Consider the following 27,096-nt stretch of genomic DNA (forward strand, 5'->3'; position numbering starts at 1 on the left):
ATAAGTGCCCCTATTCTTCATCATCTAGTCCAGTGACTAAACCCCAGTTCTCATCCCCTTCTCTCTGGCCAAGCTAACTTGGAACCTAGAAACATACACTCGCTATGAAAAACACAACACACACAATGTAATGTTTAAATAGAAATTTGTATTTACATCAATATTAACATCAAGAAACAAGTAAGAAAAAATGCAACAGTAATTTACATCCTGAAATTATGACCGTATTATTTCCCAAGAATTTTATATTTTCCTCCCCTCTCTTTTCATTTAAATCAAAGGATAAATCGAGAGGGATACTTTTTGTTAAGCAAAAGCACAGAACATAGTTCTTTTGAATATTCGGTAGGTCAATCTTTTTCAATATACTTCATCAAGACTGAAAATTCACTCTAGGCTATTCCAAGATGTAATGAAGTTTCCATAAAACAGCTTGAAGACATTCTCTATTGTGTTAAAAGATAGATAGCGATCCATCATCTTCAGAGTCCATGGGATAGTTTTGTATCACCACACAGGTTAGTGCCACTAAAGAGCTTCTCTGAGTGGTCAATCTCATGAAATAACCGTTTCCAGCACCACAACTTAGAACTGGCCATAGATGTTAAGAGATAAAACAAAGAAACAAAAAAACAACAATCACAAACAAGATTAAAATCACTTCAGCAGAACCAGACCAATGTTAACTCTGTTTTGTAGGAATGGGAATACATCAATTCAAACATATTCTATGTAGGGTGTGCAGCCGAGAAATGCACACATGAATAGCTTACTTGCACCATCTAGGATCGGGTTCTAAGCACTGCAGAATGACAAAACACAAATCTTTGGATTGAGCACATCTTAAAAAGATTTCTCACAAAGCTTCACAGAAAATGTTACAAAATAAAGGAAAAATCAAGGTTCAACATAAAATCATGTAAAATGTCCCCAAATAACCTTCAAGGACCAGACAGAGAGGGAGGGAATCTAAATCACCACCTAGTGTAGCCCGACAGCCTCCCTAAATATGAGCTGACTTCAAAAAGTAAAGCCAAAAATAGAACCAACCGCAGTGTTGAAGACCGTAACTCAAAAACCTACATACAGTAAAAGTGACCACCACAAGCCAGCATCTGTGCCCAATCGAAGGGAAGAAAAGCAGTATTGATATTGCAATGGCTTTGGGTGGTCTATAATAGCCTATCTGTGAGCACATAGTTGCTGCTAAGTAGCCTAGCCAATAACAGAGTATGGAATTATAAGGAATGGAACTAGAGCCATTGAACTCATAGGGCCCTATCTAAAAATATCAATCCACACACTGGTAAGAAACATGGACCCCCCTAAGTCTAACACAATCACATGTCACCTCTTTTAGGCATCGTGTGTGTTTGTTTGCTCTTTTGAATTAAACATCTATTGATAGAAAATGACAGGATCACACAAGCACCTCTAAATCTATGCAAATGCCTTTGAAAAAGAGAAATGTATGATTTATAGATCACAAATTTTAAAAAGTGCTTTCTGAAAGAACAAAAGATGCAGTTGTAGGTTTCTGAGGCAAAATGAACCAAAGTTTTTCAGTATTGATCAAAGAAAGACCCCCTTCCTTTTGTATTGAAAATAAAAAAGTTATTTTGACCTACGACAGAATAATAAAATTATACTTTAAATATCAAGCCTTACAATCTCTGCAAAAACAGTATGTGACCTACAAAAGCATATATTTATATATATATAATACATTTGAAGCGTATTTACATTTGTATTCACAGACAAAAGCAAAAATTCCAAACGAGACGAGTCACATCCTAATACTGCAGTACCATCGCTTTGAGTAAATGGTGCTTCACTTTGCCCTCACAGGAGAACCAAGAGGAAGGATTATTGCTAGAAATCTGCACAAACATACACTAAAATCGGGGGAAACCCTTTCTTTCACAGTGTGTGGATTACTTTAGGAATCAACTCATTCATTAACTGGCAACAAATTGCTATTAAGTGTTCCGTGAGGTAACCAAGATGTAAATCTTACAAATTCCTCCTTAAAAATACAATATACACATTCGTTTTTAAAATGCTTATTTACATTTATGAATAGATGTATAAATATGAAGGTAACTGTGCACTCTGAAATAGGTCAGTACATTTTAAGGATCTACTTTAATAATCTGAACCTTTTTCATCCACTAACATCCCCATAATCAACACACTGCAGAAGAAAGTGTTCTATAAAATCCATTGGTTAACCATTTAGAATAATGTTTGTCACAGTAATCCATTTCTAATCATAATAGTCTCCATCCTCTGACAAACACAAAATAAAAACTTAACAAGATTTGCTGTTATGCATTAATTCTTGGGTAAAGGCCTCTATGACCAATAAATATTGCCACAATCATTTTGACGACAGCCTTTCCGTAAAGTGCAATCACAGCCAACTAGTATTTATTTCTGTCGTACCTTAACCCAGTCTCCTGCAGGTCCACTGTGTATGTATGCTGCCTTTGGACACACCTACTCATTCCAGGGGTTTTCTTTATTTTTACTATTTTCTATTTTGTAGAATAACAGTGAAATAACGCATATGGAATCATGTAGTAACCAAAAAAGTGTTAAACAAATCAAAGTATATTTTAGATTTTTCAAAGTAGACACCCCTTTCCTTGATGACAGCTTTGCACACTCTTGGCATTCTCTCAACCAGCTTCACCAACCTGGAATGCTTTTCCAACAATCTTGTAGGAGTTCCCACAAATGCTGAGCACTTGTTGGCTGCTTTTCCTTCACTCTGTGGTCCAATTCATCCCAAACCATCTCAATTGGGTTGAGGTCAGGTGATTGTGGAGGCCAGGTTATCTGATGCAGAATTCCATCACTCTCCTTCTAGGTCAAATAGCCCTTACATAGCCTGGAGGTGTGTTGGGTCATTGTCCTGTTGAAAAACAGATGATAGTCCCACTACGCGCAAACCAGATGGGATGGCGTATCGCTGCAGAATGCTGTGGTAGCCATGCTGGTTAAGTGTGCCCTGAATTCAAAATAAATCACTGATAGTATCACAAGCAAAGCACCCCCACAACATCACATCTCCTCCTCCTTTGGACTCATCAGACCCGTGTTTATTGGCCAAAGCAAGTCTCTTCTTCTCATTGGTATCCTTTAGTAGTGGTTTCTTTGCAGAAATTCGACCATCAACGCCTGATTCACACTGTCTCCTCTGAACAGTTGATGTTGAGATGTGTCTGTTACTTGAACTCTGAAGCATTTATTTGGGCTGCAATATCTGAGGCTGGTAACACTAATGAACTTGTCCTCTGAAGCAGAGGTAACTCTGGGTCTTCCTTTCCTGTCTACCCTAAAGGTTAAATCATATTTAAAATAAATAAAAGTAATGATGGACAGTTGTTTCTCTTTGCTTATTTGAGCTGTTCTTAACATAATATGAACTTAGGGCTATCTTCTGTACACCACCTCTACCTTGTCACAACACAACTGATTGGTTGAAACGCATTAAGAAGGAAAGACATTTCACAAATTGACTTTAACAAAGCACACCTATTAATTGAAATGCATTCCAGGTGACTACATCATGAAGCTGGTTGAGAGAATGCCAAGAGTGTACAAAGCTGTCATCAACTCAAAGGGTGGCTACTTTGAAGAATCTCAAATAGAAAATATAATTTGATTTGTTTAACACTTTTTTTGGTTAGTACATGATTCAATATGTGTTATTTCATCGTTTTGATGTCTTCACTATAGTTCTACAATGCAGAAAATAGTAAAAATAAAGAAAAACCCTGGAATGAGTAGGTGTGTCCAAACTTTTGACTGGTACTGTACTTTTGAATTGACTACATGCTATTGACTACATGCCTGCTCATCAGTATAGTAATATAGCTTATAGAGGTAGAAGTTGCCCCTAACCACAGATCTAGGATCAGGGTTCCCTATTCTTAACCATTAGGGGAATGTGAAAATAACTGACCATGTATCAGTGATTACAATCAACTCCCACCTTCTCCAACAGTGGACTATATATATCATTCATTAAGTGTGGATTCAGAGACTGGATGGGATGTATGGTCTGCATACACAGTGGTCCTCCAGGACCAGAACTAGGTAACACTGTCTTCTCTCATAGCGTTCCAAAGCAGAGAGAGAATTCCCACAGCCAGGGGTGAACTTGGCATGATGGTAGTCACATCCCAAGAGAGAGAGGATGTCTTCTAATTTCTATCTGTCAGTTTGTTTATGTGTGTGTGTGTTTGTGTGTCACAGTGTGTCTTTAGATACATGGATGTTTTGGTGTGTGTGTGTTGGTGTGTGTCCTCTGTCTACACTGGCCTCGAGTCCAGAGACGCAGCACCACCAACTGGTGGGAGTAGAGTACTACACACACACACACACACACACACACACACACACACACACACACACACACACACACACACACACACACACACACACACACACACACACACACACACACACACACACACACACACACACACACACACACACACACACACACATATATCACTGCACTCATCTCTCTGAAAGGATCACAGTGAGTCTGTTTCTGTTCCACCACACGCCTCTGTCTCAGGTTCAGCAATATTTCTGTAAGGAAGAGAGGTAATGGGGTTAGTTTTGGAGACATTGTGTGTGTGTGTGAGTACATAAATATTGATAACACTCATGCTTACTGTACGTGCCAGCCAGGTCACCCATGATACAAGTCAGTTTTCGACGTCCATCCATGTCTGAGGGCGCCACGAAATGACATGGAAACCGGCCACTAGGAGCAACAACCTTCAAGTAGGTTTGGGTTTTGCTAGGGCGTGGTGGACAGGGATGGTGGACTGGCATAAGCATCTGCTTCTGATTCCAAAGGTTGCAAGTTCAAATCCAGCTATAGAAAGTTGTTTCTGATATTTTTGTTTTAAGGCTATACCAAACCTTAACCCTTACCTTAACCATTTGGAGTTAATGCCTATACTTAACCTTAAACACTTCGAAATTAGATTTTTGGAACAACCCCGAAATTTGACGTTTGAGAAACATGGATGAACGTCTAATTCTGACATGACACAGACACACACACACACACACACACACACACACACACACACACACACACACACACACACACACACACACACACACACACACACACACACACACACACACACACACACACACACACACACACACACACACACACACACACACACCATTTATAACAGCGGTGTACCTGATCAGGCCCCATCGGCATACGTCCCATCACCATGGGGTTCATCCCCATCTGCCCCATATGACCCCCCCCTCCATTGGAAGGCATGCACCCATTCATCATCATGCCCCCGTACTGTCCTGGGTTGCCCGTTTGGGCAAACTGCTGCTGCCCCGGGTTGCCCTGTTGGGAAAACTGCTGCTGGGGGTACGAGCTGGAGAGACAGGGAGGGAAGGAAGTGGGTTAGTTGGTTACGAATGTTGTCACTGGTTGTTGTAGGTTATTTCTCTCGCCCTCCCTGCTACACACACACCTGTTGCGGGCCATGCCTCCCTGCGACCAGCCCTTCATGTCAGCGCTCTGGTACATGGGTCCGCCCTGGGGATGCTGTTGCATCATGGGATTCTGAGGACCCAGGCGGCCTGACATCATGGCGCTGGGGGGGCTGCTGCCCGCAGGGCCAAACGACGGGTCACCCTGCTGGGCCATACCTGAAGGAACATGTTACATAAGCAATGGCATGTGAACGCAAGCACGCACCCACACCCACTTAAGTGATAATGCTCTCAAACAGGTGTTGTTAAGCACCGTGCCAATATATCCTCCAAACACCGGCTTTGAGGGCATTATCACTTTTATTTAACAGGTTACCAACATTGTCAAATAATGATAATGACATATTTTCATTATAAACACACACACATTCCATGTCCCACTAAAAGTACAAAACTCACCACTAGAAAGCAGAAACACTCTGTGGCCCTTCAGGTCAAACAAACCCAAACTCACCGTAGTTTCCCCCGTAGCCAAACTGCTGGGGGCCCAGGTTGGGGCCTCCCATAGGGGTGTCCATGACGGCGGGGGCGGTGACGTTGGGAGGGGGGCTGAACCCCCCTGCGGCGGCCACTGCTGCTGCCTGCTGCTGTTGCTGCTGCATTAGCATCATCATCCTCTGTCTCCTCATCTGCATGGTCACCATCTCCCTGCTACGCTGGGCCATCATCTGGGCATTCAGGAAGCCAGGCTGGGGATGGGGAAGGGGTATAGTGAGTGTGTGTGTATTTAGATTTCTGTCTGTGTAATGTACAACAAGGAAAGGTTAGGCATAAGTGGCTCCCATATGCTAGTTTGTGTGTGTGTGTGTGTGTGGAGGAAAGGGGAGTGTCTACCTGTCCCCCCATGCCAGGCTGCATACCCGGCCTCAAGCCAGGGTTGCCCGATCCAGGGTTCTCCATCTTCATGGCCATCCCCTGCCGAGTCTGACTCATAAACTGAGGGAGGAAAGAATAAGCTGTCAGCATAAAGTCCTGTGTGAGTTTATCAGTCTGTCTGTGTGTGTGTCTCCTACCTGTTGGCCCTGTAGTCTCTGCGCCAGCTGGAGCCTCATGGGTTTGGTGGCGCTCATCATTCTGGGTCTCATCATGTTAGCACGGGGGTGACCCATACCCCCCATGCCTCCCATCCCTGGGAAGCTGCCCCCTGGGCCCATCTGGGAGAGCATGGGGCCGAAGCCCCCCTGTTGGGGCTGGCCCTGCATAGGGCTCCCCCCGTAGGCTGACTGCATGGCCATTGAGGGGGGTCCGGGGTAGCCCTGGCCGTACAGAGGCTTCTGCTCCAGCACTATGGAAGGATCCTGGCCGGGGAAGGGCTCACCATGCTGCTCTGGCCCCTGGCTCTGGCTGACCAAGTCGGGGATGCCCAGGGCCCGGTCGATCTCTTCCAGTGCAATGCCATCCGTGTTGTTGAGCAAAGAGTCCAGCTGGTCCAGCAGCGCCCGCTCGTCACTCTGGCCCTCGCTGGTGGTGGGCGGAGCCAGGAGCTCATCCAGGGCGTTCCCAAACTGACGCCTGAAACACACGCACGGAGAACCGTTAATTGTATGACATAATGGCATTGGCTGCCAATTGTCCTGGTATAAATCATATATTATTAAAACTATTATTTAGATATAAGAGCAGGGGTCAGTGCATTTTAATGGAGGGCAAGAGGGTTAGTTTACCTGCTGTGGTTTCCCTCCATACCCATCACATTGTCAGACCAGGACGGAGACTGGTTGGGCTGGCCCTGCTGACTGAACGGACTCATCCCCATCTCACCAGAACCTCCTGCACACACACAACACACACACACACACATTAACCAGATATTCTGTCTCTCAGAATCAATACAGATGACATACACATATAGACACGTGCATACAGATAGACACAAGGAATTGATGGAAATTATGTAAAAATGTACCACTAGCCACTTTAAACAATGCCTCTTAATATAATGTTTACATACCCTACATTACTCATCTCATATGTATATGTATATACTGTACTCTATACCATCTACTGCATCTTGCCTATGCCGTTCTGTACCATCACTCATTCATATATCTTTATGTACATATTCTTTATCCCTTTACACTTGTGTGTATAAGGTAGTAGTTGTGGAATTGTAAGGTTAGATTACTTGTTGGTTATTACTGCATTGTCGGAACTAGAAGCAGAAGCATTTCGCTACACTCGCATTAACATCTGCTAACCATGTGTATGTGACAAATAAGATTTGATTTGATTGATTTGATTTGAAGCAAGACATCCCAGAGATTACATCCGCCATCTTCATTTTATGGACTAACGCACACCCACACACACAGACACATACCCATGTCCATTAGCTGTTGCTGCAGCATGGATCTGGTGCCAGGAACACTGTTGGACCTTCCCACCATGGGCCCTGCCATCATGCCTTTTGAGTTGTAGTCCATGCCAGGACGGCTCATGGAGGGGTGACCGGCTGAGCCCACAGGGCTGGCGCAAGAGCGGGGCATCCCCCAATCCCCTGATCCCCCCATGGGAGAGCGCTGGGGAACCCCCATGCCCCTGTTCATCGGCCCTGGGGGACACAAAACACACACAGATTAGCTATTTTTTCAAAGCAGCAATGACACAGACTGAATCCCAGACTTAGATAGTAGGGGAAAGAGCAAGACAGAGGAAAGACAAATGTCAGAGCATGAAAGAGAGTGAAATAACTAAATAAGTTACTTGTTCCAACGCCTCGCGGACAAACACCCATGTTCCCTGGGTATCCTTCTGGGCTGCCCATCATGTTCTCTTGTTTGATGAGCATGGGGCGCCTCCCCACCACTCCAGGCTTGGCGTCTGCTGACATGGCCCTCTGGAAGGGCCCTCGTGGGCCAGGGGCAATCCCCACACTCCCTGAACACACACCCAGATTGACACAGCAGATAGAACAGGTACATGTTAGTCTGGTGTCCAGATTCTCTGAGGAGGTTACTTTTTCGGCTAGGCCTAAAAGGTTTTTCATCAACACGCTCAATTTGAACAGTCCTACCTTGCAGGTTCTCGTCGATGCAACTCTGGGCCTTGTTCCCTCCTCCTCCCTGCTCGGGGTAGAACTCAGAACCAGAACCCCTCAAACCTCCCAGGATGGACTCCAGGTTGTCCAACTGGGAAGAGATAGATACACATGTATCAGCAACAACACAGTATCACACAACCTACAGAGTTTAAGCACTTCATAGTAATAAATGTTCAACGTGTTTATCAGTAGGTATACTCATGTAATTGTAATAATCTACCAGTAATGTAATGATCGGACCACCACACTGTGTGGTTACCTCATCAGGCGGCTCTGACTTGATCTTGCTCTCTGGGTGTTCAGCCGTTGGGCCGGGTCCAGCACCAGGGCCTCTGGGTGGGGGGCCGGCAGTGGCTCCTTGGAGCCCCTTTCCTTCCAGCTCCTCAGGCTTGGGCTTCACATCCACTGGCTCTTTAGTATCATCCTTGTTGAGGAGGTAGTGGAGGAGCGCGTGGGTCTTCTCCTTCTTGGGGCTGTGCTGCTCTTGCTTAGGCTCTGTCACTCCTCCTGCTCCTCCAGCCCCCACCTCCCCTGGGACTTCCTGGCCCCCCAGGGTCACCTTCCCAGTGGCTTCGGCCGTGATCTTGGCCACCTCATCGGGTGTGTTGCTGTTCTGCAGGAGCTTGTGGAGGATCTTGTGCTTCTCCTGCAGCGACGCCGTGTAGTGGGCAGAGGCCAGAGCATTGGCCAGAGCCGTGCCCGACGCCTGGCCCTGATTGGTGGAGGCTGAGGAAGAGGAGGAGACTCCAGTAGAGGAAGGGCTGGAAATGCCTCCTGTGGGGTCCTTAGTGTCGGACCCTGCTGGGGTGTTGCTGCTGCCTGGTGGGGGAGGTATAGAGGGCAAGGCGGGGCCAGTTCCCCCTAACCCCAGCTCCTCAGTGGGGGAGGTCAGCAGCTGCAGCAGCTTCTTATGGCCCTTACCATCTGGGACTCTCCGGGTGGGTTCTGAGCTCACCCCAGCCTCGATGGCCCCCTCTCTGGGCTCCTTGCTGCCTGCCGGGGCTTGGCTGTCCAACCTGTCTCCGGAGCTCTCGGACTGGGGGTGTGGGTGGTGGTGATGGTGTTGGTGGAGGGGGTGCACACTTGGCGCAGGACCCAGGCCTCCTGTTGGGCTTTTGGAGTCATCCGGGCCGGATTTGGCGGGGTGACTGGGCTGGGTGGACTGAGAGGAGGAGTGGACGCTGGGGGAGCTGTCTGGTTTGTTGGCCGGGGAGGGGGAGGTGAGGGTGGAGGGGAGGGAGCTCCCGACCCCCTCGCTGATGGCCTGCAGGGCGTTGAGGGAGCTGCTGGAGAAAGAGGTGCTACCTCCTCCTCCTCCATGAGGGCCCATGGGGGAGTGCATGTCTTGGACAGAAACAAAACACACTGTTAGAAACTGTACTACAACTTCTACAAACCAAAAACATATTTTTTTTAATGCAAAAACCTAAGGTTGATCATTTTTGGTTTTATGAAGCACAGCAAAACTATGCAAAGGTATAGTGTACCCCCCTGATTGACGTACCTCCAGGTGAGTACTGACTGGCACCCATCTTGGGGCTGCCTCGGTTTCGGGGGGACATCAGGAGCCCCTGCTGGGGGCCAATCATTCGGGGACTCCCCAAGGGGCTGTTCATACCCCCCAGTCCGTACCCCCCACTGCTTTGGAAGGGGGGCTGCTGGGGGTGCTGATGTTGCTGCTGAGGGTGCTGATGTTGCTGCATGCCAGGGTGGTTCCCTGGACCTGTGTGGTTCATCTGATGACCCATCTGATTAATTTGGTTCATTTGGCCCATCTGGTTCAACTGATTCATCTGCATCATTCTGTTGCCCATGCCTCCCCTGCCGCCACCTCCACCTCCATTCCCTCCGTACATTGAACCCCCTCCCATCTGTCCCATGTGGCTCTGTTCGTTCATGGGCCCGTAGCCCCGGTTCATACCCCCCATCCCTACACCAGGGGGCATGTTCATCTGGGCATTGGGGTTGGGGCCCCCCATGCCCTGCTGCCTCAAAGGCCCTGGCATCATGCCCCCACCCTGGGCAGAGCGATAGCCATGCTGCTCCCTGGAAGAGAGGACGAGGAGGTGAGAAGGAGAGAAGTGAGGTTACTATGACATCCTTGGCGCTCTACTCTTGTAAACGCTCAGATCCAGTCTACCAGAAGAGTCTCTTGAATAGTCAGAAGATGGAACTGAAGTACATACACACTGAAGAAAGTCATTTAAAGAATAAAAAAAAGATGTTCATGGGAAAAGACTATCTATTCACAACGAGAACGAGGTGCTCTTCAATTCACTACACAACCTTGTAAACCTTACTTCTTCCAAGTGTTTTTTGAGACTTGTCAAGCACAATAATTGTATCTATTCCTTTTACTGAGAATGTAACAAAACCACCAGGTGGCCTGTAGTCATTCTCCACTGTGTGAAGCATCCATACAAGCCTTCAGAGCCGGCTTCCAAGCATAGGGAGGAGGTTGTGGATATCAGTAGGCATCAGTTACCTCAGCTGTGTGTGTGTGTGTGTGTGTGTGTGTGTGTGTGTGTGTGTGTGTGTGTGTGTGTGTGTGTGTGTGTGTGTGTGTGTGTGTGTGTGTGTGTGTGTGTGTGTGTGTGTGTACTCCGTGTCTTGCAAAGGTAGCAAGAATGTGTATAACTTGTTTTCTACCTCAGAAGGTGTGTTTGTGTGTGTGTACCTCTGTAGCAGGTGGGTGGATATGAAGCCCTGGGCCTCGTTGCTCATGGGGTGGCGATACAGCTTGCTCTTGGTCTGGGCCGTGACAGGGGTGCCGTCCGAAAGAGAAAAACGGTACAGGGGGGTCTCAGCGTGACCCTGTAGGAAGGCTGTTGGGCCAAGGGTAAGGGGGCAAATACAATGGGTTCATATCAAGATATGGAAGTGAAATATATCAAAGAAGAGGTATAGGGTTGGTGGTATCATGACAGAAATGTCTCTTAGTGATGCCATTCATGCGTGTTTTGGGACAGGTACCATATGCATGTGCGACTGCGTGTAACAGGTGTGTGTATTGGTACAGGTATGTGTGTGGGCGTACCCTCGTGATAATGGCGTTTGTGGGACCAGGGCTGTCCGTCACTGTGCTGTAGGAACATCTGGATACAGCGCCTCAGCAGATCCTCCCAGCCAGGACGCATTGACGCACGCAGCGAGTTCTGGTCTATCTGGATCAGCTTACCTGGAGGGAAGAAGACGAGCTGGAGATTGTGGAGCATAGATAGTATATACCTATTGAAAGATATTGTGCACGTTTTTTGTAAATGTATATACCTATTTAAGGATATTGTACCATTTTTGTACACACAAGGCTTCCTTAAATAAAACTCCGCAACCAGGTTTGCAACACAAGTCAAAAACATCAATTGTGTTCTGGTCAGTCTCACCTGAGAGCTCGTGCCGGGTGTTGAAGCTCTCTGTTCTCTCTACAGCAGTCACACGACGGGCCACACAGATCATACACGACTGCAGGTCTAAGGAAGAAGGGAAATAGTTTAGCTACACATGCACATACATTAAGTTTGGGTTTGTGTGTGTGTGTGTCAGGTGTGTGTATGAGATGTTGTGTGTGTGTAAGATTGTGTGTTTGTGTGTCGCAGTCTGTCTGTGTGTGCGTGTGTCCGTACCTTCCCCCTCTTCGATCATGGCCTTGGGCTGGGTCAAGGCGAAGCATTGCATGGTCTCGTAGCGCGGCCCTCCTGGTCCCTCCTCCACAGGTCCGTGGGTGTGGCCAAACTTGACCAGCATGCGACAGGTGAAGGTGTGGCTCTTCTGACGTGGCACCTCCCCACCCCAGGACACCCCATTAACTGTGGAGGACAAGACACACGCATCAATATACATCTAGTACATACAAATATTTTAACAAGGAGTCCCATTGAGACCAATGTCTCTTTTACAAGGGAGCCCTGCAGGCACACAATTTACAAAATACAATAGAATACAAACACAGTGCTTTCAGAAAGTATTCACACCCTTTGAATTATTCCACATTTTGCTGTGTTACAGCCAGAATTCAAAATGGATTAAATAGATTTTTTCTCTCTCACCCATCTACACACAATACTCCATACAACTGACTAGGTACCCCCCTTCCCGTTCCTTAATGATAAAGTGAAAACATGTTTTTAGAAATTTTTGCAAATGTTTAATTTACATAAGGATTCATACCCCTGAGTCAATACTTTGTAGAAGCACCTTTGGCAGCGATTACAGTTGTGAGTCTTTCTGGGTAAGTCCAGTGTAGATTTGTCCTTGTGTTTTAGGTTATTGTCATCTCCCAGTGTCTGGTGGAAAACAGACTGAACAAGCTTTTCCTCTAGGATTTTGCCTGTGCTTAACGCTATTCCATTTCTTTTTTATCCTGAAGAACTCCCCAGTCCTTAATTATTACAAGCATAACCATAACATGATGCAGCCACCACTATGCTTGAAAATATGGAGAGTGGTACTCAGTAATGTATTGCATTGGATTTGCCCCAGCAAAACACTTTATATTCAGGACAAAACGTTAATTGCTTTGCCACATTTTTTTCAGTATTACTTTAGTGCCTTGTTGCAAACCGGATACATGTTTTGGAATATTTGTATTCTGTACAGGCTTCCTTCTTTTCACTCTGCCAATTAGGTTAGTACTACAATGTTGTTGATCCATCCTCCGTTTTCTCCTATCACAGCCATTAAACTCTAACTGTTTAAAAGTCACCATTAGTCACCAAAGTCACCAGTGCTGACCTGTTGCACCTTCTGCTAACACTGCAATTATTATTATTATTATTTGACCCCACTGGTCATCTATGAACGTTTGAACATCTTAGCCATGTACTGTTATAATCTCAACCCGGCACAGTCAGAAGAGGACTGGCCACCCCTCAGAACCTGGTTCATCTCTAGGTTTCTTCCTAGGTTCCGGCCTGTCTAGGGAGTTTTTCCTAGCCATCGTGCTTCTACATCTGCATTGCTTGCTGTTTGGGGTTTTAGGCTGGGTTTCTGTATAGCACTTTGTGACATCGGCTTATGTAAAAAGGGCTTTATAAATACAATTGATTGATTGATTGATTGGCCTTATGGTGAAATCCCTGAGTGGTTTCCTTCCTCTCCGGGCAACTGAGTTAGGAAGGACACCTGTATCTTTGTAGTGCCTGGGTGTATTGATACACCATCCAAGGTGTCATTAATAAATTCACCATGCTCAAAGGGATATTCAATGTAAATTAAAATAAAATAAAATCCAATGTTCCAATATGTGCCCTTTGCGAGGCATTGGAAAACCTCTCTGGTCTTTGTCGTTGAATCTGTGTTTGAAATTCACTGCTCAACTGAGGGACCTTACAGATAATTGTATGTGTGGGGTACAGAGATGTTAAACACTATTATTCACACAGAATGAGTCCATGCAACTTATTGTGTGACTTGTTATGCAAAGTTTTACCCCTGAACTTGTTTAGCCTTTCCAAAAGAGGTTGAATACTTATTGACTAAACACATTTCAGCTTAAAATCTTTTACTAATTTGTAAAAAATGTTGAAAAACATAATTCCACTTTGACATTATGGGGTATTGTGTGTAGGCCAGTGACCAAAAATGATTTTGCAATATAATGAATTTCATATTAATAAGTCTGTAACACAACAAAATGTGGAAAAAGTCAAGGGGTGTGAATATTTTCTGAAGGCACTGTATACAAAATTACCAAAAAACTCAAGAAAAACAATCGCATTCCTCATTAAAGAGAGGCATCAGTACATCCAGTTATAGGGATGGGACACGGATAGAGAGCCCCAGACCTACAGTATGTACAGTATACTGACAAACATATTTAGTCAGTGTCACACATAACATTATATAATTTAGCTAACACGCTTATCCGGAGCGACTTGCAGTCGGAGAATACAACAAGGACACACGGCACAACCAGAGACAAACATGATATGAGATTCAATCAAGAAAGATGCATTGTGTAATCTTCTAAATCGTTCAAATATCGGGACACCAACACACACACACACACACACACACACACACACACCACGCACACAACACACGTGACAGATGAATCAGCCCTGCTTGCTAGAGTATTACTACTTTCCTTCTTAAATCTAAAAGCAGAAGTATCCCCTCTCGTTCTGATTCCTGGCTAAATGGACCATGGGATTAATGTAGCTGAAGTGTCCATTTCCAATATCCCTCCAGCCCTGTGCAGCTGCCGAGGGCAGCCAGGTAGGCAGGTACACCCAGCCATCTATCCTGACCTGGGCCCTGACTCCTCATCAGAGCACAGCCACCCAGAGGGTCACCTTCTCAAGAAAGGGGATGGGGTGGGGGAGGGGTGATCAACTCAACTTCAAAGAGAGAGATCCTACTGTAGGCCCTGTGAAAATACTTTTAGCATCCATCCTACATGCTCTCTTGTCTGACACAAACACAATTAAAAAGGTGTTAAAATAGCACAAGTTCCATTACATGGCCTCTCTCCTATTCAGTCATGTGAGATCAATGATTAAGACATGAGAGAGGAAGGTTTGGAACAGGGCCTCAGTCTCCCCCAAGGTTTGTCTGATGCCTTATCAGCGACCAAGGCCTCCAGTCTGTCTGAAGCCTTATCAGCGACCAAGGCCTCCAGTCTGTCTGATGCCTTATCAGCGACCAAGGCCTCCAGTCTGTCTGATGCCTTATCAGCGACCAAGACCTCCAGTCTGTCTGAAGCCTTATCAGCGACCAAGGCCTCCAGTCTGTCTGATGCCTTATCAGGGACCAAGGCCTCCAGTCTGTCTGATGCCTTATCAGCGACCAAGGCCTCCAGTCTGTCTGATGCCTTATCAGCGACCAAGGCCTCCAGTCTGTCTGATGCCTTATCAGGGACCAAGGCCTCCAGTCTGTCTGATGCCTTATCAGCGACCAAGGCCTCCAGTCTGTCTGATGCCTTATCAGGGACCAAGGCCTCCAGTCTGTCTGATGCCTTATCAGCGACCAAGACCTCCAGTCTGTCTGAAGCCTTATCAGCGACCAAGGCCTCCAGTCTGTCTGATGCCTTATCAGGGACCAAGGCCTCCAGTCTGTCTGATGCCTTATCAGCGACCAAGGCCTCCAGTCTGTCTGATGCCTTATCAGCGACCAAGGCCTCCAGTCTGTCTGATGCCTTATCAGGGACCAAGGCCTCCAGTCTGTCTGATGCCTTATCAGCGACCAAGGCCTCCAGTCTGTCTGATGCCTTATCTGCGACCAAGACCTCCAGTCTGTCTGAAGCCTTATCAGCGACCAAGGCCTCCAGTCTGTCTGATGCCTTATCAGCGACCAAGGCCTCCAGTCTGTCTGATGCCTTATCAGGGACCAAGGCCTCCAGTCTGTCTGATGCCTTATCAGCGACCAAGGCCTCCAGTCTGTCTGATGCCTTATCAGCGACCAAGGCCTCCAGTCTGTCTGATGCCTTATCAGCGACCAAGGCCTCCAGTCTGTCTGATGCCTTATCAGCGACCAAGGCCTCCAGTCTGTCTGAAGCCTTATCAGCGACCAAGGCCTCCAGTCTGTCTGATGCCTTATCAGCGACCAAGGCCTCCAGTCTGTCTGATGCCTTATCAGCGACCAAGGCCTCCAGTCTGTCTGAAGCCTTATCAGCGACCATGGCCTCCAGTCTGTCTGATGCCTTATCAGCGACCAAGGCCTCCAGTCTGTCTGAAGCCTTATCAGCGACCAAGGCCTCCAGTCTGTCTGAAGCCTTATCAGCGACCAAGGCCTCCAGTCTGTCGGAAGCCTTATCAGCGACCAAGGCCTCCAGTCTGTCTGAAGCCTTATCAGCGACCAAGGCCTCCAGTCTGTCTGATGCCTTATCAGGGACCAAGGCCTCCAGTCTGTCTGATGCCTTATCAGGGACCAAGGCCTCCAGTCTGTCTGATGCCTTATCAGGAACCAAGGCCTCCAGTCTGTCTGATGCCTTATCAGGGACCAAGGCCTCCAGTCTGTCTGTTTCTGACAGGGCAGGTGAAGGGAGGGAACATGTGTCTGTACAGAGAAGGGGCCCTAGGGCATGGGGGTGTCTAACTGATACTGAGAGATGATTTAACAAGGTCTTAGACCGTTAGGATCCTTTCTCCAGCCTGATAGAGACAACAACACCGCCTGGCCGTGAGGCCCGGCATTTCCCCTCAGACACAATTAACCAGCACTTAGGCTGGACGGAGAGGTCGATTTAGGGAGAAAACACACACACACACACACACACACACACAAGAAACAAAAACATCCCACCCCCTAAACACACACAGGGGATTGTGTAAGTGAGAGAAAATGTGTGTTGTGTGTGTGTCGTGCATATGTGTGTGTGTCTGAAGCCCCAGTTGGCGTGGTCAGTGATCATCTCACAGCAATGTGCAGAGAGAGCGTATTTCATTCATGGGGTCAGAGATAATGATGGGGGAGAGGTGCGGGGAGGAGAGAGAATACAAAAGAAATATAGAGAAAGGGAAAGCAAAAGAAAGAAACTAGAGTCCTACCAACCACATTATTCAACACTAAGTTAAGTATAAAAATAGACAAGAGAATAGGTGAAAAAGACAAAGTACAAAACACAGAGAGAGAGTAGATGACACTTTGGAGCCGCTGCCACTGCTGGGGAGTAAAATCGGGGAGCAGGTTCAGCTGAGCACCCATATCCATAATTAATCAGCTTTATAAATAGACACACACACACAGAGAATGAAAGCTGGGGAAGTGCAGCGGTGCATTATTCAATAGTGAGTAGTTTCCAGATGGCTGCCATGAGATCTGAATAGAGCACAGGCCTGTTTTACACTGTCTGGACCACTGAGTGTGACTGACAGCTCTGCCACGCTCTGTCTGCTTAGCACTAGCTCTCTGTGTGTGAACAGGTGGGTCACAGTGTGTGTGGTACCATTGGTCTTGGGCAGGTTCTTGTGGAACTCCTCCCTGTCGTCCTCATGGAGGATGTTGTAGACAGAAGTGTTGATGAGCTCCTCCTGTTTGTACTGCAGGTACTGGGTCACGTTGTCAGACACAAACACTATGCTGCCCTCCCGGTTCACCACAAACAGAAAACCATCCAGAGCCTGAGGAAAGAGGGAAAACACATGAACAGTCAGTACAAAGGCCAATAAGAGGTCAGAGTCAGCACAGCCAGCCAATCAAAGAGGAGAGTAGTGACCTTTGATCTCACCTGAAGGAGAAGCGGCCCGAGGTGGTCTTTGTCTATGACCCCTTGTCCCGTGGAGGACACGTCCGACTTCTGTACATCGTCATCATTGGAGGACGCTTTGCCTGAATGGAGGAGACAGTACAGTCAGATATGCCTGACTCTACAATCAAGTACACAGTAACAAATCAAATCAAATTATTATTATTCACATTTGTCACATGGGCCGAATACAACAAATGTAGTAGACCTTACAGTGAAATGCTTACTTACAAGCCCTTAACCAACAATGCAGTTTTAAGAAAATACCCCCCAAAATGTAAGCGATAAGAATAGCAAATAATTAAAGAGCAGCAGTAAATAACAATAGAGGGGCTATATACAGGGGGAACAGGTACAGAGTCAACGTGTCAATGTGTCAATGTGCGGGGGCTCCGGTGTCGAGGTAATTGAGGTAATTACGTACATGTAGGTAGAGATATTAAAGTGACTATGCATAGGTAATAACAGAGAGTAGCAGCAAGATGGGGGGGGTGGGGGGAGGCATTTGATTAGCTGTTCAGGAGTCTTATGGCTTGGGGGTAGAAGCTGTTTAGAAGCCTCTTGGACCTAGACTTGGCGCTCCAATACCGCTTGACGTGCGGAAGCTGAGAGAACATTCTATGACTAGGGTGGTTGAAGTATTTGACAATTTTTAGGGCCTTCCTCTGACACAGCCTGGTATAGAGGTCCTGGATGGCAGGAAGCTGGGCCCCGGTGATGTACTGGGCCATTTGCACTACCATCTGTAGTGCCTTGCGGTCGGAGGCCGAGCAGTTGCCATATCAGGTAGTGATGCAACCGGTCAGGATGCTCTCGATGGCGCAGCTGTAAAACATTTTGAGGATCTGAGGACCCATGCCAAATCTTTTCAGTCTCTTGAGGGGGAATAGGTTTTGTCGTGCACTCTTCATGACTGTCTTGGTGTGCTGCCATGTTAGTTTGTTGGTGATGTGGACGCCAAGGAACTTGAAGCTTTCAACCTGCTCCACTACAGCCCTGTCGATGAGAATGGGGCCGTGCTCCGTCCTCCTTTTCCTGTAGTCCACAATCATCTCCTTTGTCTTGATCACATTGAGGAAGAGGTTGTTGTCCTGGCACCACACGGTCAGGTCTCTGACCTCCTCCCTATAGGCTGTCTCATCGTTGTCAGTGTTCAGGCCTACCACTGTTGTGTCATCAGCAAACTTAATGATGGTGTTGGAGTCGTGCCTGTCATGAGTGAACAGGGAGTACAGGAGGGTACTGAGCACGCACCCCTGAGGGGCCCCCGTGTTGAGGGTCAGCGTGGCAGATGTGTTGTTACCTACCCTTACCACCTGGGGGTGGCCCGTCAGGAAGTCCAGGATCCAGTTGCAGAGGGAGGTGTTTTGTCCCAGGGTCCTTATCTTAGTGATGAGCTTTGAGGGCACTATGGTGTTGAACGATGAGCTGTAGTCAATGAATAGCATTCTCACATAGGTGTTCCTTTTGTCCAGGTGGGAAATGGCAGTGTGGAGTGCAATAGAGACTGAGTCATCTGTGGATCTGTTGGGGCGGTATGCAAATTGGAGTGGGTCTAGTGTTTCTGGGATAATGGTGTTGATGTGAGCCATGACCAGCCTTTCAAAGCATTTCATGGCTACAAACGTGAGTGCTACGGGTCGGTAGTGATTTAGGCAGGTTACCTTAGTGTTCTTGGGCACAGGGACTATGGTGGTCTTGAAACATGTTGGTATCACAGACTCAGACAGGGAGCGGTTGAAAATGTCAGTGAAAACACTTGCCAGTTGGTCAGCGCATGCTCTGAGTACACGTCCTGGTAATCCGTCTGGCCCTGCGGCCTTGTGAATGTTGACTTTTTAAAAATGTCTTACTCACATCGGCTGCGGAGAGCGTGATCACACAGTTGTCCGGAACAGCTGATGCTCTCATGCATGTTTCAGTGCTACTTGCCTCGAAGCGAGCATAGAAGTTATTTAGCTCATCTGGTAGGCTCCTGTCACTGGGCAGCACTCGGCTGTGCTTCCCTTTGTAGTCTGTAATAGTTTGCAAGCACTGCCACATCCGACGAGCGTCGGAGCCGGTGTAGTACGATTCGATCTTAGTCCTGTATTGACGCTTTGCCTTTTTGATGGTTTGCTGTAGGGCATAGCGGAATTTCTTATAAGCTTCCGGGTTAGAGTCCCACTCCTTGAAAGCGGCAGCTCTACCCTTTAGCTCAGTGCGAATGTTGCCTGTAATCCTTGGTTTCTAGTTGGGAGCTTTGAACACGTCTCTATGTGTGGATTAAAGGTGGTCTAGAATTTTCTTCCCTCTGGTTGCACACTTAACATGCTGATAGAAATTAGGTAAAGCTGATTGAAGTTTTCCTGCATTAAAGTCCCTGGCCACTAGGAGTGCCGCCTCTGGATGAGCGTTTTCCTGTTTGCTTATGGCGGAACACAGCTCATTGAGTGCTGTTTTAGTGCCAGCCTCGGTCTGTGGTGGTATGTAGACAGCTATGAAAAATACAGATGAAAACTCTCTAGGTAGATAGTGTGGTCTACAGCTTATCACGAGATACTCTACCTCAGGCGAGCAAAACCTTGAGACTTCCTTAGATATCATGCACCAGCTATTCTTTACAAATATGCATCGGCCTCCGCCCCGTGTCTTACCAGGGGCTGCTGTTCTATCCTGCCGATAGAGTGTATAACCCGCTAGCTGTATGTTATTAATGTTGTCATTCAGCCACGACTCGGTGAAACATAAGATATTACAGTTTTTAATGTCCCGTTGGTAGGATATACGTGCTTTCAGTTCGTCCCATTTATTTTCCAGCGATTCAGCGTTAGCTAGCAGAACGGAAGGCAAGGGCAGATTAGCCACTCGTCGCCTGATCCTCTCAAGGCATCCTGATCTCTTTCCGCGAAACCTACGTTTCCCTTTCCAGCGAATCACGGGGATCTGGGCCTGATCGGGTGTCTGTAGTATATCCCTTGCATCCGACTCATTGATGAAGAACTCCTCGTCCAATTTGAGGTGAGTAATCTCAGTTCTGATGTCCAGAAGCTCTTTTCGGGTCATAATAGACGGTTGCAGAAACATTATGTACAAAACAAATGACTAACAACGTAAAAAAATAAATAAATAGCATTGTCGGTTAAGAGCCGATAAGATGGCAGCCCTCCCCTTCGGCGCCATCTTGAATTCCTAACACACCTTGAATTCCTAACACACATCTCCTGTACAATCTCCTGTGCAAGTGTGTCTTCATACTTTAAAAAAACATTTAAAGTATGAAGAGATGAGCTGTGAAAGGCGTAAAGTAAACTCTTTAGACACAGATCTGTGTAACTACATCACAATACAATTATGAGAGCTCCAACAACCACCAGGGGTCAGCGTTTCCCAACCTTCCCTCCACACAAAGCACCAGGTAAGGGGAGCAACATCCATATGCAGCAACATCCATATGCAGCCTTCTCTGTCTGAGGAGCGAAGGGGCTGAGACCAGACCAGGGGTGGACGTAGACCAGAGCAGTATAGTGTATGGTTTGGACTAGGTAGCAGCTTGCCTTGCTGCCTTCATACTTTATATTTAGTGTGAGATTTAAGAGGGACTGGCTGGCTGGCAGAGATCCAGGCAGGCGCTAGGCAACAGCAGTATTAATGCAGAAGCTATCTGGATCTGGGGTAAAGGAATCCTTCCATCTGATTAGGTCCCAGGGGGGACAGATACAGCAAACAGAAAGAAAACAGCCAGCCCTGCTCTGAAGGTAGAGATCCTAGAGGGGGAAATCAATCATTTCCAGGCCCAGGGACATGTACTAGTCTGTGGCGACCTAAATGTCAGAACTGGACAAGAACCTGACACCCTCAGCACACAGGGGGACAAACACCTACCTGGAGGTGACAGCAATCCCTGACCCATATGCCCCCCTAGGCACAACTATGACAACATAACCAACAAAAACGGGTCACAACTCCTGCAGCTCTGTCGTACGCTGGTATGTACAAAGTCAATGGTAGGCTTCGAGGGAACTCATGCGGTAGGTACATCTATAGCTCATCTCTTGGCAGTAGTACTGTAGACTCATTTATCACTGACTTCAACCCAGAGTCTCTCAGAGCATTCAGTCAGCCCACTGACACCCTTATCAGATCACAGCAAAATCACAGTCTACTTGAACAGAGTAATACTCAATCATGAGGCATCAAAGCCAAAGGAACTGAATAATATTAAGAAATACTATAGATGAAAGGAAAGTAGTGTGGAAACCTACCAAAAAACAATTAGGCAACAGCAAATTCAATCCCTTTTAGACAACTTCCTGGACAAAACATTTCATTGTAATAGTGAAGTTGTAAACTTGGCAGTAGAAAACCTAAACAGTATATTTGACCCCTCACTTTCCCAATCAAATCTAAAAACGTCAAACAGAAAACCGAAGAAAATGAACAACAATGACACATGGTTTGACGAGGAATGCAAAAACAAAGAAAGAAAACTAGAAACCTATCCAAACAAAAACATAGAGACCCAGAAAACCTGAGCCTACGCCTTTACTATGGTGAATCACTAAAACAATACAGAAATACACACCGGAAAAAGAAGGAACAGCACGTCAGAAATGAGCTCAATGTAATTGAAGAATCCATAGACTCAAACCACTTCTGGGAAAATTGGAAAACACTAAACAAACAACAACACGAAGAGTTATCTATCCAAGATGGAGATGTATGGGTAAAAATATACATGGTCAAATACAAATCTTAGGATACCTGACCACTGTGACTGATCCAAACTTAAAGAAAGCTTTGACTATCTACAGACTCAGTGAGCATAGCCTTGCTATTGAGAAAGGCCGCCGTAGGCAGACCTGGCTCTCAAGAGAAGACAGGCTATGTGCATACTGCCACAAAATGAAATGGAAACTGAGCTGCACTTCCTAACCTCATGCCAAATGTATGACCATATTAGAGACACTAATTTCCCTCAGATTACACAGACCACAAAGAATTCGAAAACAAACCCAATTTTGATAAACTCCCATATTTATTGTGTGAAATACCACAGTGTGCAATCACAGCAGCAATATTTGTGACCTGTTGCACACAAGAAAAGGGCAACCAGTGAAGAACAAACACCATTGTAAATACAACCCATATTTATGTTTATTTATTTTTCCTTTTGTACTTTAAATATTTGCACACTTATTCTTAATGTTTACTGTTAATTTTTATTGTTCATTTCACTTTTGTTTATTATCTACTTCACTTGGTTTGTCAATGTTAACATATGTTTCCCATGCCAAAAAGCCCCTTAAATTGACATTTAATTGAGAGAGAGAGGGGATAGAGAAAATGGGAAGAGGGTTGCAGAAGGAGAGGGAGGTGGTGGAGAGATAGAAGGAAAGGTAGAGAGACAGATTGAGAGAGAAGGGGTAGACAGAGGGAGAGCGAAAGAGAGAGAAATAAAGAAAGAGATAGTGTGAGAACAAATTTGTAGAAAGAAAGAAAGAGAGAACCAGACAGAGTTGTAAAGAGTGAAATCCAATGGCACTTTATTATTCACTTCCGGTAACTATGGCAACCTGTCTCCGGCGAGTCAGTGCCAGCTGTACTTCCCCTTCCTGTCGAGGTGGCAGAGACTAACTGTCACCTCCCCCTGCCTCAGTCTTGGTCTCTGTTCAGACTGACTGTCACCTCCCCCTGCCTCAGTCTTGGTCTCTGTTCAGACTGACTGTCACCTCCCCCTGCCTCAGTTTCGGTCTCTATTCAGACTGACTGTCACCTCCCCCTGCCTCAGTTTTGGTCTCTATTCAGACTGACTGTCACCTCCCCCTGCCTCAGTTTTGGTCTCTATTCAGACTGACTGTCACCTCCCCCTGCCTCAGTTTTGGTCTCTGTTCAGACTGACTGTCACTTCCCCCTGCCTCAGTCTCTGTTCAGACTATAATCCTCCCACTCAATTAGGCTCAGCTAGATCTAGGACACTAAACTGATCTTAGATCAGTGTCTAGGGCCAACTTAAGCCTACTACTCCCTGCCGGTCCCCCTACCAATGCCCATCACAGAAGGCTGCTGAGGGGAGGACGGCTCATAATAATGACTGGAATGGAGTAAATGGAATGGTATCAAACACATGGAAACCATGAGTTTGATGTGTTCGATTCCATTTAATTTACTCCGTCCCAGCCGCTACTACGAGCCTGTCCTCCCTAATTAAGGTACAACCAACCTCCTGTGCCTCCAAACCATTGTGAACACCTGTGGTGCCTATCCAAAGGGGGAATGAAACATGCTCAAAAGTACTGTAAAAGTACTGTAAAAGTCTGCAAATGATTCACTATCTACAACAACTCCAACAAGATTGTACCAGACAATAACGGAGGCTAAGCAGTCCACTTTGATTACTTGTAACGGCAGTTACACAACCATAGTTGCTCTCGCACGTACACACACACACACACACACACACACACACACACACACACACACACACACACACACACACACACACACACACACACACACACACACAAAAGTAGTGACATGCACACAAAGCCCTGCCAAAGTTCCCCCCAAACAATCACCAACAGACCAGGCTGTGAAATAGTGTGGAGATGAATGAGTGATGGATGAGTCTGTGGCTCCGTGCACCTGGGCCCACAGTTCTCCCTCTCCTCCGTCCCTCCCCTCCCCTCCCCTCCTCTCCCTGGCCCAGCTGCTCTGGGGGAAAGACACACAGCCAGGGCTCCAGCCCTCTCACAGACCTGCTCCATACTATCAGCTCTAATTGCCTCCCTCTTAGCCCATCTGGCTTTCCAGTGCCACTCCAGTGCCACTCCAGTGCTAAACCAGTGCTAATACAGAGCCACTCCAGTGCTAAACCAGTGCCACTCCAGTGCTAATCCAGTGATAAACCAGTGCTACTCCAGTGCCACTCCAGTGCTAATCCAGAGCCACTCCAGTGCTAAACCAGTGCTACTCCAGTGCCACTCCAGTGCTAATCCAGTGCCACTCCAGTGCTAAACCAGTGCTACTCCAGTGCCACTCCAGTGCTAAACCACTGCTAATCCAGAGCCACTCCAGTGCTAAACCAGTGCTACTCCAGTGCCACTCCAGTGCTAAACCAGTGCTAATCCAGAGCCACTCCAGTGCTAAACCAGTGCCACTCCAGTGCTAATCCAGTGCCACTCCAGTGATAAACCAGTGCCACTCCAGAGCCACTCCAGTGCTAAACCAGTGCCACTCCAGTGCTAATCCAGTGCCACTCCAGTGCTAAACCAGTGCTACTCCAGTGCCACTCCAGTGCTAATCCAGTGCCACTCCAGTGCTAAACCAGTGCTACTCCAGTGCAATTCCAGTGCTAAACCAGTGGTACTCCATTGCCACTCCAGTGCCACTCCAGTGCTACGTTCTCATCTGCTAGGCTATGATCAAGGCCAATAACACTCCAAATGTTTTAGGTGCACTAACAACATTGGGAGCCACAGATTTAAGGGGTGATATGATGAAAGTAATGGTGATGGGTTTACTATTAGTCCTGTCCACAGGCTGACATAAAGTAGTGCCCAAAATAGGGAATAGGGTGCCATTTCTGTCATTGCCACAGTACTGGTTCTGAGACAGCCATGTCTAGCAGTGGTACTGTGTAGTCAGTGATAAAGTGACAGGTATTACTAATGGGTTACCCACGGGTACAGTGGGTGTCTGTCTCTACTCACCCTGCTCTTTTATCTGTCTGATCTGGCGCACCGTCTCCTTGAGGATGGCACACTTGTCTGGCTTGACGTTGAAGCTGTCGATGTCACCGAGGTTGGCAGATATCAATTCGGCCAGCTCCTCGATGTATTTAGTCTCCTGCTCCCGCCGTCTCCGCTCACATCTACAGGGTGTACCACTATGTGTTATTACCGGTATTCACCATTATTATTTACAGTTGTTTTACCAAGGTTCTATTCATTAGGCACCAAATGGAAGAAAATGGACTGAAACAGGGAGGGACTACCTGAAATTGTACAATAAGAAATGCTTGTATTTGTTGTCCATTTCAAAACGCTTAAAAAATATATATATTCCATGTCCGACTGAATATGACCCTGGTAGTTTTACTACGAAAACGGCCTATTTCCATGTTTAAGGTTACCGAATCTGCCCAGAGTCTTTAATGTGCCAAATGTCAAGTACAGTATAGCATTCTGGGGATGTGGTTCGATCACTATAATAACAATCTTTTATTCTCTAGTTCAGGTACTCTGAGCATTGACTCATCCATGCTTGGACATACACATTCAACCATCCATGACTTTGAGAATGGATTTTCAGACTATTCAAACAGAAACCGGTTTCCAACAGGTCAATATTGAGCTTAACCCAATATCCCACCCAAATAATCTAATGGTCAAATATTGTGTAACCGGTTTGAAACTGGTTCAAATTGGCTATGTTTACACAGGCAGCCCAATTCTGCTCTTTTTTTACTAATTGGCATTTTGACCAATCAGATCAGCTCTGAAAAATATCTGTTGTGAAAAGATCTGATGTGATTGGTTAAAAGAACAATTAGGGGTGAATTTTTTTTTGTTGAATTGGGCTGCCTGTGTAGACTTGAGTGTAGACTAGATACTCTTAAGGTGAATGACTACAGCTACTAGTGATCTCCAGAGTCAGTAGTCAGGGCTGACCTACAGTAGAATACAGTAAAAAGGCCACACCCTGTTGTAATTCCAAATGTATGAATAAAAATGTGTATTATCGGATTTGGCAAAATATATTTGTAGGTTTTGTCACCAGTCCCCTACTCACCCTAGACCGGGCGTGTCGCAGGTGGAGAGCTTGCGTTTTCGGTTTTCTGAGCTCAGAGGCTCCATGGAGTTGTCCCCCAGTCCGCTCATCGTGTACACATATCAGCACCTGACAGGGACAGGAAACACAAACCATTAGAGAACAGGTGAGATGATTTGAGGGACGGCCAATAATATGTTAATGTGGCTGTTAGGGGAAAAGACAAACAGGTGTAGGAAACCTCCATATATAAACGCATCTAACCTTATGGCTATTGTTCAAACCCAAAGACAGACACCCACACCGACATGAAGGAGAAGCGTTATGTTAAATATACATATACAACCAGGGTACTCTTAAGCTTATATTATGCAAATAAGACACTCTTGGCACAATATGAAAAATCGATATTGCATTTAGCATCGTCTGCTTCCTCCTCTCTCCCCCCCCCCCCCCCACACACACACACACACATATAGATATATAGCAGGATTAGCAGCGTCTCTGACAGTAAGCCAGGCTGCACGACTAACCCAGTTAAGACAGACGTCTGTCTCCCACAATGCAT

General features: G+C 46.4%; 1 protein-coding gene across 3 annotated transcripts in view; it reads right to left on the minus strand.

Moving 5' to 3' along the window:
* Positions 1–128: 128 nt before the first annotated feature.
* LOC129861180 (nuclear receptor coactivator 3-like) overlaps positions 129–27,096 on the minus strand; it is a 106,564-nt gene continuing 79,596 nt past the window's right edge. For all 3 annotated transcript variants that reach the window (XM_055932362.1, XM_055932363.1, XM_055932364.1), the window contains 20 exons: positions 26,550–26,657; positions 25,469–25,629; positions 17,760–17,860; positions 17,478–17,652; positions 12,217–12,399; positions 11,977–12,063; positions 11,631–11,771; positions 11,271–11,418; positions 10,098–10,639; positions 8,853–9,937; positions 8,567–8,681; positions 8,257–8,430; positions 7,874–8,104; positions 7,218–7,323; positions 6,567–7,065; positions 6,388–6,489; positions 6,008–6,242; positions 5,532–5,709; positions 5,240–5,432; positions 129–4,605 (listed from right to left, as the gene is read on the minus strand). In XM_055932362.1, coding sequence (XP_055788337.1) covers positions 4,594–4,605; positions 5,240–5,432; positions 5,532–5,709; positions 6,008–6,242; positions 6,388–6,489; positions 6,567–7,065; positions 7,218–7,323; positions 7,874–8,104; positions 8,257–8,430; positions 8,567–8,681; positions 8,853–9,937; positions 10,098–10,639; positions 11,271–11,418; positions 11,631–11,771; positions 11,977–12,063; positions 12,217–12,399; positions 17,478–17,652; positions 17,760–17,860; positions 25,469–25,629; positions 26,550–26,638 — 4,557 coding nt within the window. In that variant the 5' untranslated portion in view covers positions 26,639–26,657 and the 3' untranslated portion in view covers positions 129–4,593. The remainder of the gene's footprint in view (positions 4,606–5,239; positions 5,433–5,531; positions 5,710–6,007; positions 6,243–6,387; positions 6,490–6,566; positions 7,066–7,217; positions 7,324–7,873; positions 8,105–8,256; positions 8,431–8,566; positions 8,682–8,852; positions 9,938–10,097; positions 10,640–11,270; positions 11,419–11,630; positions 11,772–11,976; positions 12,064–12,216; positions 12,400–17,477; positions 17,653–17,759; positions 17,861–25,468; positions 25,630–26,549; positions 26,658–27,096) is intronic.

This window comes from Salvelinus fontinalis, chromosome 8 (genome assembly GCF_029448725.1).
Source record: "Salvelinus fontinalis isolate EN_2023a chromosome 8, ASM2944872v1, whole genome shotgun sequence".
NCBI classification, from domain to species: domain Eukaryota; kingdom Metazoa; phylum Chordata; class Actinopteri; order Salmoniformes; family Salmonidae; genus Salvelinus; species Salvelinus fontinalis.